A 14,312-nucleotide genomic window follows, 5' to 3' on the forward strand; every position below is an offset into this window, starting at 1 on the left:
TCTTAGACCAAGGCTGATGGAGCCAGGCGCTGTCCCATCTGTACACAATGATCAAAAATAGCTCCTTCTGCCACACAGAAATCTACCCAGAGCCTTAGATGACATTTGACTCGGATTGCTTTGCTTGTTGGAGAAATGGCTCATTCAGTTCCCACTGGTTTTGACTCTGCCAGCTTTTAATTCAGTCTCATTTTTCCTCACAGCTTTAAAACCTGGTGCTCACTTGCAGTTATCTGGACACAGCTTGCTCAGCCTTGATTAATAAGCGTGGTTTTCTTCACTGTCAGCTGCCCATGAGGGCAGGCTTGCAGCAATTTAGTATCAGACCCCCTAAAGGAGCACAGAACCCAAAAGTATCCTCGTTTTTTTTTGTTTGTTTGTCTGTTTTCCCCATCTACCAACTAGCCTAATGCACTGTTTGCTGCGGACTTTGCTACTCTTACATCCTGAAATGACGACAGCGCTGCAGTGAGCAGCATGCAGTGACTGCATAGGTGCAAAGGGCTCAAGCAGGGCTCGTGGACCCCGTAGGTCCTGGCACTGCCTCCTCCGTGAGGGTCTGTCTGACCATAAGCAGCTGGGGGTAAGCCTTTAGTGGGAGATCACAGAGCCTGAAACAGGCACAACCACACAGATTCCCCCAGCCCACTGAACTCAGGCTTTGCCACCCATGAGGCAGACCTAGGTCTCAATCCTGGCATTGTTGTTTTTTTTTTGGTTTGTTTGTTGTTTTTTTCCAGTTTCCAGCAGGCCTCTCCAATAGGATTTACCCAGTTTCAATGGCTTGCTGTCTCAAAAGCAGCTCTGTCTCCAGCACTCCCAGGGGTGGCTGGCATGACCACTGGCCACAGAAAATACACCTTTGGGCCCAAGGACATGCATTCCCACTCTGGCATAACCAGGCTTCCTGTCCACTGTCCAAAATATGTGAGACACTCACACACCTTGTGCTGTTAGGAAATGTCATAACTTGCTCCATAACCTGCAGAAGCCCAGGGAGGCCACCCTGGAGGAGCAAGTGTCTCGCTGTTGTTACTCCTCTCCATCCCTTTGCAGGCAGAACCTGGGCCATGATAATAAAAAATAAACAAACAAACAAACAAAGCTAATATATAAAAAAAGCTATAATAATAAAAGCTAATGCTTTTCAGTTTACAGGGTTTTCTCCCCTGAAGTGCTTTCCCTCTTAACAGAGAGGGGACACAGAGCCTGGCATAGGGTTTTGTTCTGTGCAAACCACAATGTGACTGATCCGAGACTTCTTTCTTCCCCCAGGGACCTGAGCATGAACAACATCAGCCAGTTGCAGCCCAGCACCTTCCGACACCTGCGCTTCCTGGAGGAGCTGTAAGTACAGAGTGACCCCATGCAGAGCCTGGGGCTGGGATGTGCTGGAGGGTGCCTGGGGCTCGGGCAGCAGCCCCCAGAGCTGCCGCTGGAGCCACAGGCTGAGATGGAAGGAAGCTGGGTGCTGGAGGGGGTTAATTGATACTCCAGCTGTAGGAGTTTGTGTGGGGATATTACCTTTAGGCTATGCTGCACATGCCAGATGCCAGAATAAAAGAACCAATGCGTTATGCAAAAATGATCACTATACCTCAGAGCAGGGCTAGAAAGCAGGGTGCTTCATTCACCCTTCTGCACACAGGGTCCCCTCACAGCCTCCTGCAGACCAAAGCCATGATGGGTCCTGGGCGCTTCGCCTGGGTAATAGAAGTCCAAAAAAAATCAGCTCCAGAGGCTGGGGTGTCCGTCGTGCACTGGTGTGTGCTGAGGTCTGAGCAGGCACACTCAAGCACAGCAGCAAGCACGATCCCCAGGGATCGGCATGTGGCTGTGTGTCAGTGAAGGAGTGGCCCCACTTCTGAAAGTGTGAAATTAACCACCGGCATTAGCAACCACTGGAATCCCTTGGGAGCCCCAAAAATGAGAGCCTGGGGGGCAAAAGTTTGAGGTTGGCCATTTCTTCATGGGTAAATTGCACCTGTATGGTCTTATTCCACTTGACCATGAGAAATACCTCCAGGTGTTGTTCTCATGCTGTTGCTCCTTTCAACACAATAGCTTCTGCTGGAAAATGCAGTTTCTTCAAAACATTATTATTACATAGCATGAAATACTAATATTAACGTTGCATTTGATGTATGTGTTGTAAACTTACTGTATATGTAACACTTACAACAGTTTAACGTCTGAATGAGACACTTTGACCTTACTGAATCATTCCTCACAGCCGACACCACAGACGACACAGACTTTTCAAAAATGGTAGTTTCCAAACTGTCAGAATTTCTTACAGAAAATTTGTCTGCACTACCTGGAAAGGAGGCCTCTTGCAGACAGGCAACAAACACTGTCCCACGCACTCTGTTACCTGTGTTCCTGCTCTCGGCAGCAGCGGAGCGACCCAGAGTGACCAGCACCCTGTAATGCTGTGCAGTGGCACTGATGGGCACAGGCTGCAGTGCTGAGCTGCTGCCACCTGCCTGCCCCGAGCCTTTGCACCGTGCGGCTGCGTGCGCTGCTCCGGCACCACTGGCGTGAGCAGAAAGTCCTCTCCGTGCACATCTGTCCATGCTCATGTGGACACACATCCCAAGGACTTGCTTCTCTGAACTTTCGGTATTGACAAAAGAGACCAGACCAGATACCCACATTCGTTGTTCTCATAACAGGTCAAATCTCTAGTTATCAGGTCATACTACAGGTTTTTAGCTTCAAATGCTCTTGCAAATCATCTTCGTGTGTCTATATCTGGTACTCATTAGACTTGTAAGGACCCCAGCTACCTGAATTCCCCGTCCTATTAGTCCTTTACAGACTGAGCAGGCATCATTTTTTATCCTCCTTTAGCTCTGCAGCTCAGGCTACCCTGGGAGGTAGGTTTTCCAGGACCTTGCATCCATCTTGCAGCCTTCTTCTTTCATTTTGTCAACATCTGTGTTGAAGCATGGACACCCAAGGCATTCACTGGGGATAGTACAGATTCTCTCACACACAGACCGTGTTCTCTGTTGTATACAATTAACGGTTGTCTTGCTGCAAGCAATCATGTCCTGATTACTTGTCATGTACAAACAGAACAGTCTCAACCAGCAATGAATAAATATTCATTGACTCCAATAGAGCCAGCTTCCCGCAGCCAAAAATAATTATGTATGAAACAGATGAAGAGGAAAAATTTAAACAGGAAAATCTGAAAAATAATTGGAAGTTGTTAAAGAACATTTTACTAGAGGTTCAAAATGCCACACAACTCCTCATTTGGAAAGCAAAGGTATTTTGAGTAGGAAAAAACACCACAGTTAGGAGAAGAAATGGAAACTCCAACAATATATATCTGTTCATATCCAATTCATACTTAAATTTGATAGCAATAATAGTTATCTTAATTATGGAAATCAACTGAATTATATGAAATTGATAAAGGAAAGAAGGATTTTTACATAATATCAGGAAATAAAAGTGATCCTTTCAACATCAACATCTAGATAGCAACTGTGTATGCATATATATTATTCATAGGGCTGTCATGGACCAGTGAGACAACTTACCTGGCACTTCCCCTGCTCTTTTCACTTACATTTTTACCAAAACTTCATCCCAAAACATTACATCAGGACCTTCACATTCAGGATGGGATCACTCCCATGCCAAGACATGCACAAGAAACAGGCCTGAGAACTCAGCAACTAAAGAGAAAAATTGCAAAATTCAACTCGGAGTGAACCAAAACTGATGCTCTGAGGCTTTGGTCAACCCAAAAGAGTTCCTTGGACCTGAAATAAAATATTTCTTCTTAGCATTTAATAAAATATTGCTTCTTAGCATTTACTCTTTTACTTTGAGTCAAACTTGAAAAGAAAAAGTCATTTCAAAATGAAAACTGAAAAGCTTTAGAGCAAAGGTGCCTTAAACAAGGTGCTTGAAAAAAAAAAAAAAAAAATCACAGGCTCTTCAGCCAAAAATAGTTGCCAAATTCAACACAGATTTTCAAACTCTTTTTCAGGTCCCCTGGAAACTCTTGTATGTTAGGGGCGTTTTTACCTTCTAATCCTCAGAGATGTCTGCAAGACTCCTTGTCACCCCTGGCCCTTGAACCCATACAGATCTGTCACCTCCATCCTTTCTGATAGTCAGAGACAGTCCATGTTCCTCTGCCTTCTCAGTTAGCTCTTCATAGCTCCTCTCCTGCTCTGCTGCTGCCAGTCTTCTTTCTCGTTAGCTCTAGCCCCCTTGCAGCAGGGTCTCAGGGCTTGGAGAAGAGCTAGCGTTTCAACACATCTCCTTTTACTGTGCCTCCTCTCTCTGTGTTTCAATTCTAGCACCATCTCAGGCTCCCCATGAAGGCAGAATTTCATGGAAGTCAGAAATCAGCTGGACTCAAGGCTCAGCTTATGCACTGGGCTGGTCAGCTGTGGTTCAAGTGAGGGACAGGAAGAGTGGGAGGGGGAAAGAAAGCTGCCAAAAGGGGTAGATGAAGCAAGGGCATCCCATTGATGCTGAGGACGAATGCATCGGGCTGCACAGCCTGCAGGCTGCCGTGGAGCACTGTGAACGAGGGTTGCAGGATCCAGCTGAGCCCCAATTGGGGGGTTGCTAGCAGGGGTCTTCAGAGTGAAGGCCACACCATGATGTCCAGCCAGCCTCAGGCCCCTGCATTGGCCCAGCTCCCCTCAGAGACCAAAGGCTCACATCTCACAAGGGATCGGAGGCAGCACAGTGGTTATGGCACAGATGAGGGCACCAGGACTGCTCCAGCTCAAACCTCTCACTCACTGTGTGGTCTTGGTGAAAGGATTTTCCCTGCCAGTGCCTCTATCTACCCATCCTTTCAGCGACGGGAAAGGGCCTCTCAGGTGTGCCGGGACCTGTTAGTCATTAATTCGTACTGCAAGCTGCTCGGGAAGGTGTTGAGGATGCAATTAGCGCTCAAGTTCGGAGGCTGCCAAGAGACCGGTTTCTTCAGTCTAAGCTTGCTTTGAAAATGTGCCACCACTGAGGACCCCTCTCCGACGGCTGTGATGGGGCCGTGATGGCTGTCCATCAGTCTGCACTCCTGGCTGTGAGGCTTCCTCTGCTCCCTGTCACCTCCTGCCTCCAGCAGGGGACACAGCAGAGGCCGGAGAGGCTGCGGGGACACCCACCGGTCCTTCCCTCTGGTACAGAGGTGTTCAGACGTGGGCCTCACACAGACAGGGAGCAGCCTGGAGTTTAGTGTTTCTCCTCTTTGTTTCTCTCCTTTTTTTTTTTTTTCTCTTTTCTTTCTTTCTGGCAGCAGGAAGAATGTTTAAAGTTGCTAATAAATTCCAGTTAATGAAGCCTGAAAAGCCAGAGCTGGGAGCCAAGAGAAACAAGAGCAATCAGTACAGAAGGAATAGAAAGAGGATCTTGAAAGCCAGCCTGGGAATAATAACATGTTGAAATGTGTTCGCCGGCAAGGGCTTTGTTACTGCGCTTTGAATCCAAACACGAGAGCCTGATGCCAAGAAGAGAAACTGCAGCCAAAGGCAGGTGTTCATTGCCATTCACCTCCTGCTCCAGGGCACAGCGGCAAGATCAGACCCCTTCCCAGCCACTGGCTCTTTCACCTGCCTCTTCGCAGGCCCTGAGGGCCGAGGGACTCACCGTCACGGGGAGTGCCGTGCCTCTGCAGTGCCTCGGTTACAGCAGGCACAGGACCCGTGGCCTCCCCTTGCAGGCTGTTCCCTTTCCCAGGCAGCTCTTGCAGCTCAAGGGACTGGAGGCCAAGAAGCAGCATAAAAGTGAAACGGAATGAAATGCAAGCGTATTTGCTGGCTACGTGAACAGAGCAGCACTCTCCTCCTCCCTTTCCCCCTGGGAAGACACCCCCGTCCCACTCCTCTTCCCTGCAGGCAGATATGCTGGTGGAGCTGTCATGGGTTACAGGGCACCAGCACGGCCACAGTGCTCCCCTGCCTGGTGCCAGAGCTTCCACCACCACTCACATCACCTCCCAGGCACCTGAGACATCCAGCCTTGAGGGTATTGTCCAGCACAGGGTCTCACTTCAAGGCAACCTCACTCCTGCGAGAGGCAGCACTGCGGTGACACTGGGTCTGACTCCCGTAGTGACAGCTCTGCTGTGTCAAGGGGTGCTGACATTGCTGGGCTGTGTTCAAGTGTGATGGAACAATGGGGAAGTGCTTTCCTGGGGCAGCGCAGTGACATGCCTGGAGTGGAGTACTCCTGGGAGAGCAGCTTTGGTGTTTTTCCATGACATAGCCGGCTGCAGAGGTCTCTGGAGGAGAGAGAAATGCTTGCAGGGCCATGAGCTTAGTTGTGATCCCTCCCAGGGCAGCAGGACCTTGCTTTGCCATGCTGAGATTTGGTAGCAGCATCCCTTGGTGACCGCATCGCTTGACACAGTTGTCCATTTCCAGATGGCTGTGGGCGGTGCAGGTCCTCTGAATGCTGGGGCACCATATTTTCCCCAAGAAACAGCTCCTAAGGCACCAGCACGCTGTGACTGAACACAGTGCGGTGGCTTTTCTGCAACCCTTTAGAGACAAGGTTGACATCTCCTGGTTGATGTGGCTCCTTGGCAGAGGACAGCACTGGTCATCAATGCAGTGGGTGGGCAACAGCACAGAGGTTTAAAGGATAATTCCTGGCATGAAGCCTTCCAAAGGTCAGCTCTGTGCAATCTGGCATGGTGTGGAGGCAGACGTTGGCCAAGGGACCGGTGAGGACAGGAGAGTAGGGCTCCTAATGGGTTCTCCATTGTGCACATGGACAAATGAATCCACATTCATGGATTCGCTGAAAAGGCCCAAGTCAACTTCAAAATGTGAAAGTTTAGAGATTTCAGTTCTTTTTCTTTTCCATTAATGCTGGGGATAGAGTTCAGCGTTTGAAAAATCCCTGTGAGTGAGGATCTCTGGCCCTAATTTTCCTGAAAATAGTCTCCCAGAAAATTAACTCTGTCTTGGGGTATCCCAAGTGAGGCACCCAGAGTGGACTCAGAAGTCAAAACTACTCAGAAGGCTTGAAGTGAACAAATCTGCCCTGAAAACCTTGACAGTTTATAACATAAGGGGATGGAGTGAAAGCATTCAGTGTCCTGCGCTGGGCTGTTCAATACAGAGTTCTGTCTTATTAAATCTTACTTGGCAAACAAATCCAAACGAGCTTGCATATGAACATTCGTGTGGGTTGAAAACTGGCTTGAGGACCATAAACAAAAGAAACGAATGCCATCAATCTATCGAGTTGGAACAGGCATTTGGTGGGGGCACGGGGAGCAGAGATAGAAACAGGCCTGCATAGTCTCCTCCTCGGGGATGGAGTAAGGCAGTAAAGACCACGCTAGAGACACCTCCAGGTGATACCACACTAGGACCAGCTGCAGATTCCTGTGTGGGAAGGGAGAGTCCAAGCCTGACTCTTTTCTCAAATGTACCATGTTTTCACTTGCATGACTTAATTGGCTTCATTCCTGCTTTGCACCAGCACAAGAATAAACTCAAGCACAACATGGAGCCTTTGGTCCCCTGTGCACCTGGGGGATGGCACGATCTCGACGTGATGATGCTGTTTAGACAGGAGCGCAGGGAGTTTATCTGGGCACAGGTTCTGCCTTGACAGTATTAGTGCCTGAGAAATGAACCAGAGCAGGAGATCAAAGAGGAAGACTGACACGCACAATAAGGATCTGGCAAGGGGAAAATTCCACTGGGATATGGACATACATGTTTGTCCTGTCCTGCCAATGGGCAATGTTCCTGCCTCCTAACGTGAATGATAAGGGCATCATCGTGTTGTCTGAGCTCATGACATGAGCGATCATGCCCAACAAACAGCCTTCGGGCGTGCCATGGAAGTTGTAGCATGACCAAGAAGCCCAAGATACAGGAGGGGGTGGGAGCCTGTGGTAACTGAACTACAGCAACCATGAAGTGGTAAACCATGAGTTTGTTCCAACTTGGAGTGTATTGGGAATGCAGATCAAAGCCTGGAGGAATGTTCCCAGAAATCACTGGAGGGAGAAGAAGGGGGGAACAGAATCTAAAATCCACCAAACACGCAAGCTTTCCAAAGCAAGCCAGCCAACTCTGGCTCCCACCCACCCTCCACCTGCCCCTTCTCTCCCTCTTCCATCAGTCATTTTAAATCCAGAGCTTTCCCTTCCTGCCAGCCCACCTCATCGTGTAAGCTCCAGGACAGCCGGGCACGCAGCTGAACCAACTCTGCCTGTCTTAAAGAGAGACCTGAGCAGGCTTGGAGCAGAGCTGCTGTGCCATGGGCCAGGTGTAAGAGCAGCTCCCCATCCCCTGCGTGTTTGGGGCACAAGGGAGTGCTGCCCCTTGGTCCTTCCTTTCAGAGTCAGTTTTCTTCAGGCCACAAAAGGAGGACACAAAAAAGAGCTGTCTCAGGGGAAGTCACACTCACAGCATCACTCCAAATGTTATTTTTCCCTTTTAAATGGGAAGGAAATGATCATTTCAGTGGATTTCCTACAGAATCTGGCTTCTGGAGGTGTCTTTGAGTGCCTGCCTGCCAGGCTGGGAGATTTCTGGATAGTCAGAGAGTGAGAGGGACAGAGGGATCCAAGTGCTAGGGACAATGACAGCTGATAATGAACAGAGGAAGGGCCACACACACAGGGAGCCTGCTGTGTCTTGGAGCTCTTTCATGAACTGACCTGGGGGCTAACAACATGGAAGCAGGCATTTCTTCACAGTGGCCACTCCTCCTGATGGCCAGGACACCAGAAAAGCCCTACCCATTCCTGCCCTGCTCTCAGAGAGAGGGCACAGCCACGGCCCCTTAGCTGGGACACCAGGCTGCCACCACAGCATCATGCTGTACCTCCTCTCCTGGGAGATGGAGCAAGCCTCCCAAGCCCAGACTCCCAGACCTGTGTGCACATCTCGTCCACGTACACCTCTAGGAGAGCAAAACCTCAGTCTGAGTGCATAGGCGCAGACATCTCTCACCTCCTGGTCTGTGCATGCGTACAATAAGCACAGCCCCGTCTTGGACCCAGCAATGCCGGCAGCTGCCTTGGGAGGCACATCAAGAGGAGTGGATGTGGCTGGTGCGTCCCTTTGTGCCTGGCTCAGCACCGGGCTCCACACCTCGGGGAGAGGAGGTAAAGGGAGAGGAGAGAAGAGTCAGAGGCCAGAGGTGAACCAGGGACGTGCCACAGACAAGCTCCACACTCCTGTTCTGCTAGCCCTGGAGGTCCCAGCTCCATTTTGGGTCCTGACAAGCAAGGGTGGGTCCTGCAGCCACTTGAGGAGCATGAACACCCAGGAGCATGAACATAAAGGCTCACAGTGGCCAGGAAACAAGTCGAGAAGCACATGTAACCGTGAACACGTGTGGAGTCCTGCAGCCGAGGCATGGGGGCAGACAGGAGCTCAAGGATGGGAGGACACGCAGCCCCCCGCAGAGGACCTGGTGCAGCCTGGCAGGACAGATGCTGGGAGCGGGCCGAGGATGCCGTGCAGGAACACCCCCCCTCCAGGCGAGCACTCCAGTCTCCTGGACAACACTCCCTCCCATGTGGAAATCAGCAATCAAAAGGAGCAATTACCCCAAATCACAGCCCCCAAGTGACAAATAGCCCAGCCTGCCAGGCAGCTTGCATACTGCAAAGAGGCAGGTTACAACCTGCTCACACACATTAAAGAGACGACCCTGTGCTGTTTATGCTGTCGGAGGCCTAATTACGGGAGTAATTTTCTCTAGATTCCCGAGGGGAGAGACAGGGAGGGAGAAAGCTCGGGCACCCGCACAAGCCTGCTCTGCCATCAGTGAGTGTGACTCCTCAAAAAAGCTCAGATCCTCTCCATGACCTCTGCAGAGTCCTCACTATAACGTGCTGTGCTTCCAGCCTGGATTATGCTGCTCATCCTCAACACCTGTCTTCTTCGCAGCCAAAACATCTAAAAAGAAGCAGGCTTTGCCAATGCTAAATGAATACAACATGCTTCCCAGCATCTGTGCCCGGCTTCTTGAATCTGCTTTGGAGTTTTGAGAGACTGAAGATATGCCTGGTCACAAATGATGTTCGATGTCTCCTTTGGGAGATGCAATATTCCGGTCCGACTCATGAAGATGATAGCAAGTTTTTTACCCTGTGACTATGGGGAAGTCCAACCTTGACATCTGTCCAACCACCTGGGGACCAGAAAGCAAAGCACAAATGCAGTAGTAATTTAGGATAAAGAATCGGGTTGCTGAACCAGTTTTCATGGGTTTGGGCTGATGGGCCTTGGGACTTGGTACATGTTTGTACGCACAGAAGAAACAGAAGAAGATGAAGACCCTCCTCAGGTCAACCCTAGGCTCAAGAGTCCTGGCCTCTGCTCCTGGCTCAACCACAGGGTCCCACCAAGGTCTCTCAGGACCACAGTCACCTTCAGAGAAAGGGATGCTAACAGTTTTTTGATAGCATTGAAAAATCCAGATCCTTATTAATGCCCCAGCCTGCTCTGGACCTTGCTAAAATCTGAGTGCTGTGATCAGATGACGCTGTACTTCAGTGAATCCCACGGGTTTCCTTGGAGAAATTCTTCCAGAATGTTGTGTATGCCATGCCCTGCTCTTTGTGCTGTGACTCTGGTGGTCCCCATTTCCTTTGTGGTGCTGCTCTGCACTTTGTCTTCCTCTCCTGTCCCTTCACAGCCCCCTCTTCCCTAATCCAACCATCCTTATCCATGTCTTCCCTCCTATGGGTTTCTCCAGACACAGCTCAACCAAGAACCACTTTTACTTTTTCTGTCCCAGTTTTGGAAGCCACACTCAGATGATCTGGCTCCTTTTTTGACATCCACTTGGCATTCCCCATCTCCAGTACCCTTCCCAGTCTCCTCCCCACAGCAGTGATACCAAACTCTCATGTGATGGAGGAGCTGGGCCTCAGCTGCTACACAGGTCACAGGGCTAGGAATGAAGGAGTGGAAGCAAATCAGGTGGCATCAGGCTTGGATGGACAGGGCAAAAGAGGGCCTGCAGGGTGCAGGAGCAGACCATTTGTGGACAAAAAGCACAGATGAGGGTCCTTGATTTAGGGATAATTATCCCAGGACCCAGGCATGACCAGAAAACAGCTCTCCCCCTGCTCCACTCTCAGTGCCAGGCACCTGGTGTACAGCAGGGTCTGAGGGTCGGGCAGTGCCCCAAGCTGAGGTCCCTCACAGCCTGTGCTGTCATTTCTGTGGAGAGAGGTTCTCTGCGGGTATGCAGGGAATTGCTTCAGCCATGAGCAGTCACTGGATGCTGAAAACACTGGATTCAGGTCTGGAAGCAGTAATAATCTATTATTTTCTTTGCCTGTTCCCCAGACTGTAAGCAGGGGTCAAATGCAAGGGTTGCCCGAGCACATAACTGCAGCTCAGTTTGCAGGTGTCGCAGCATCCTCCCCAAGAGGCAAGACACATGAATTGCTAAGCCTGCAGACAAGGCACTGCCATTACAAGGATGTTGACACATTACTGGCTCTTCTTTTCACTGCAGACGCCTGTCTGGAAACCAGATCTCCAGTATCCCAGGGGAAGCTTTCTCTGGCCTCTACAGCCTGAAGATTCTGTAAGTAACTCACTGCCCTGTGCACAGCCTCCACTCCCCCAGCACCCTCGTGCCAGGCACTGGTCTTGCAATGGGACTTGCAGCCCTCCAGAGCAGGATGTAAAGGCACAAGGTGCTGTGGTGCCAGTTGCTAACATGCTCCTTGGTGACCGAGGGGCTGCATCCCCAGGGACCTCCACACACACCTTGCACTGCGTCTGCTATGAGCAGGCCACCTCCAGAGCACAGCCCTCCACACCATGTGAAAACAGGGCATGGGAGAATCTGTAGAGGTTCACATTTTGGATAAAAACTCACCAAATCCCCTGATGTGGCATCCTTCAGATGTGGTGGCTCCAAAGTGACCTGCCCCCAGAAGAGTGGCATGCTTGGGCAGCCCAAGCTCTGCCTGCCCAGAGGGGAACCTGTGCAGCTGGGTCCAGGAGCACTGCAGTCACCAAGGCGGTGCCTGAGAGCTTCCAGCCCCAATAAATGAAGGCCTCAGAGAGGCCACCCACTTCTGTCCATGTGGTGGGGAAGGGCTGGGGCTTCTCACACCCTTGGGAAGCTCTGAGTGACAAAGGCTACCAGCAAGTTCCTCCCCAAGGTGTTGTTCTACGGGCCAGGGATGTCTCACTGCTCCTGGAGCCAAGCAGCTTTTTGCATCCATGTGACAGTCCTGCAGGGTCTGTGCAGGGTATTCAGCTGGGAGTCCCTCTTCCTCCCTTTCAGGCACCATCTTAAAAAATCTCCTGCAATAAACATTTCATCCCCAAGGGGATGTTTTGAACTCAGCCGCAATGTGAAATTGTTGTAGCCGGTCCAGTTTATACAGAGCGAGCAGGTACAAACCTGCTCCCAGGATTAGAGTATAGGGCTGTTTACTACGTCTTCTGAAGATGTAAAGTATGAATCCTGCCCTAAATCTCAGGGCTTAGAGATTTATCCATCCCCTGCATTAGGCAACAAATCAAAGGAACTGAGGAAAAACCGCAGCTCTCCCACCCAATTTCAACAAGAGGAACTTTCTACTCCAGGAACTCGGGAGCTTTTAAAGCCGCTTTTGATCAATTTCTATTTGTGTCAGGCCCAGGTAACTAGCTATTGATGCAGAATATAAGAGTGATGCCTCCCATCCGGAGCCAGCAGGCCTCCCTGCAGGTTGTAGTAACAAGAGGAGCGTGCTGCCTCTGCCCGCTGCCCGCCTGAGATGGGCTCACGGACACCAGGAGGAGCAGGCTGGTGAGCAGCCCTATTGCAAGGAGAGGGCTGAAGCACTGGAGACAAAGGCAGAGCTGAAGCTGGAGACCTCGTGCCTCAGGACAAATCACCTTGCTCTCAGCCAGGCTGTGCATGGCACAAAGGGTGACCACCAGGCTGTCATACCAACTCTGGCTGCAGGGCTGCCCTAAATTTACACCACTGCCATGGGCTCTCATTTAGAGGAATGCCTGCTTCTGAAAAGCAGGGCACTGCCAGCCCTCATTTCACTGGGAGCTTTTCACTTTACAAAGCCTCTGATGCTTTTCTGGTTTTCCAGGCTTACAGGGGTGTATGTTGGGCTGCCACGTGTCCTTGCTCTTAGTCTGTAACAATATCGAGGGCTCCATGGGACTGAGGTCACTGGTGGACCTAGCTGTGAGTGCTCTTCAGTCCCTGTTTCTCTAGGATCAGCACTTACCTCCATTCATATCCCTGTCACCATGACAGCAAGGCCAACAGTGAGGGATGTGGAGAAGACAGACTGGACCTGGGCAATCTGCTGGAACAGGACTAGAAAGTTTGCCAGGACAGACCTTAGAAGCATCCAAGTTGTTCACATTAGGAGGGCTCTTGGCAAGGTTGAGGACTCTCACTGATTTCCTCTGCTGAGCAAAGAGGGAGGAAAAGCATGGTGTGCTGAAGGGGGCAGGTGAAGGCCACTTGGCTCTGATCTAACTTGGGACAGGAGTGTGTGTGTAGGATGCCTACAACAGCAGCACCACAAACTCATTTGGTAGTGGAAAAAAAAATTACCAAAGCCTCCTGTAGGAAAAGGTGTCTGGTTGTTGGAGGGAATAGAGAGCAGAGCCTGGAGAGAGACTGCGGTGCTGTCTCACCCTGATCCCATGCCCTGGGAGTGAGCAGAAAGCCATGCTCCCCTTTCCCAAGACATTTCTCAGTCCCGTCTTCCCTTGCTGTGCTTCTCAGTTCCCATCCAAGCCCAATATTTCCTGAGAGCAAGGTCTCCCTGGTGAGATGGCTTCCCTGAGATCTCACTCTGAACCAGCACTTTGAAAATGAGAGCAGCTTCATTCCAACATGCTCTAGGAGAAATCTGGGGCTAATTGGGAACTGCAGTGATTTATAAGATACTGTCATCATGGACACTGCACAGATATTGGGGGGTAACCAGGTGACAGAGATCTGTAAGTTGGTGTGCCCCATGCAGCAGTCCAGAGGATACAGAAGTGTTCTCTGAGATGGTCATGTTAGGGAGCTGGCGAGCATAAGCCTGGCCCCAGCTGCATCCATGTCCAGTGCAGAGCACAGCATTTTGTGGTGGCACGAGCTGCTTGTCACGCTGCTCCCCGTCCAGATCAGATCCTTGCTCCCTTAGGACCAGTATAACCACTCCTGCAGTCATGTGCTTTTCTCTGCACTTTAATCTCCAGCAACAAACCACACATCTTGAAGGAGGTATCTGGGGAGGGAATCTGAAAAGCCCATGAGGCAGGAAAGATCAGAGAATTGCTGGGATGTGAAGTATTAAAAGAGAGGAACAGGGAGGAACG

At 50.5% G+C, this 14,312-nt stretch overlaps 1 protein-coding gene across 1 annotated transcript in view; it reads left to right on the top strand.

Annotated features, from left to right (window-relative positions):
• LGR6 (leucine rich repeat containing G protein-coupled receptor 6) overlaps window positions 1-14,312 on the top strand; it is a 130,129-nt gene that overhangs the window by 46,490 nt on the left and 69,327 nt on the right. The window contains exons 2-3 of the mRNA XM_035347335.1: window positions 1,276-1,347; window positions 11,488-11,559. Coding sequence (XP_035203226.1) covers window positions 1,276-1,347; window positions 11,488-11,559 — 144 coding nt within the window. The remainder of the gene's footprint in view (window positions 1-1,275; window positions 1,348-11,487; window positions 11,560-14,312) is intronic.

Source organism: Oxyura jamaicensis, chromosome 26 (assembly GCF_011077185.1).
Source record: "Oxyura jamaicensis isolate SHBP4307 breed ruddy duck chromosome 26, BPBGC_Ojam_1.0, whole genome shotgun sequence".
In the NCBI taxonomy this organism is placed as follows: Eukaryota; Metazoa; Chordata; class Aves; order Anseriformes; family Anatidae; genus Oxyura; species Oxyura jamaicensis.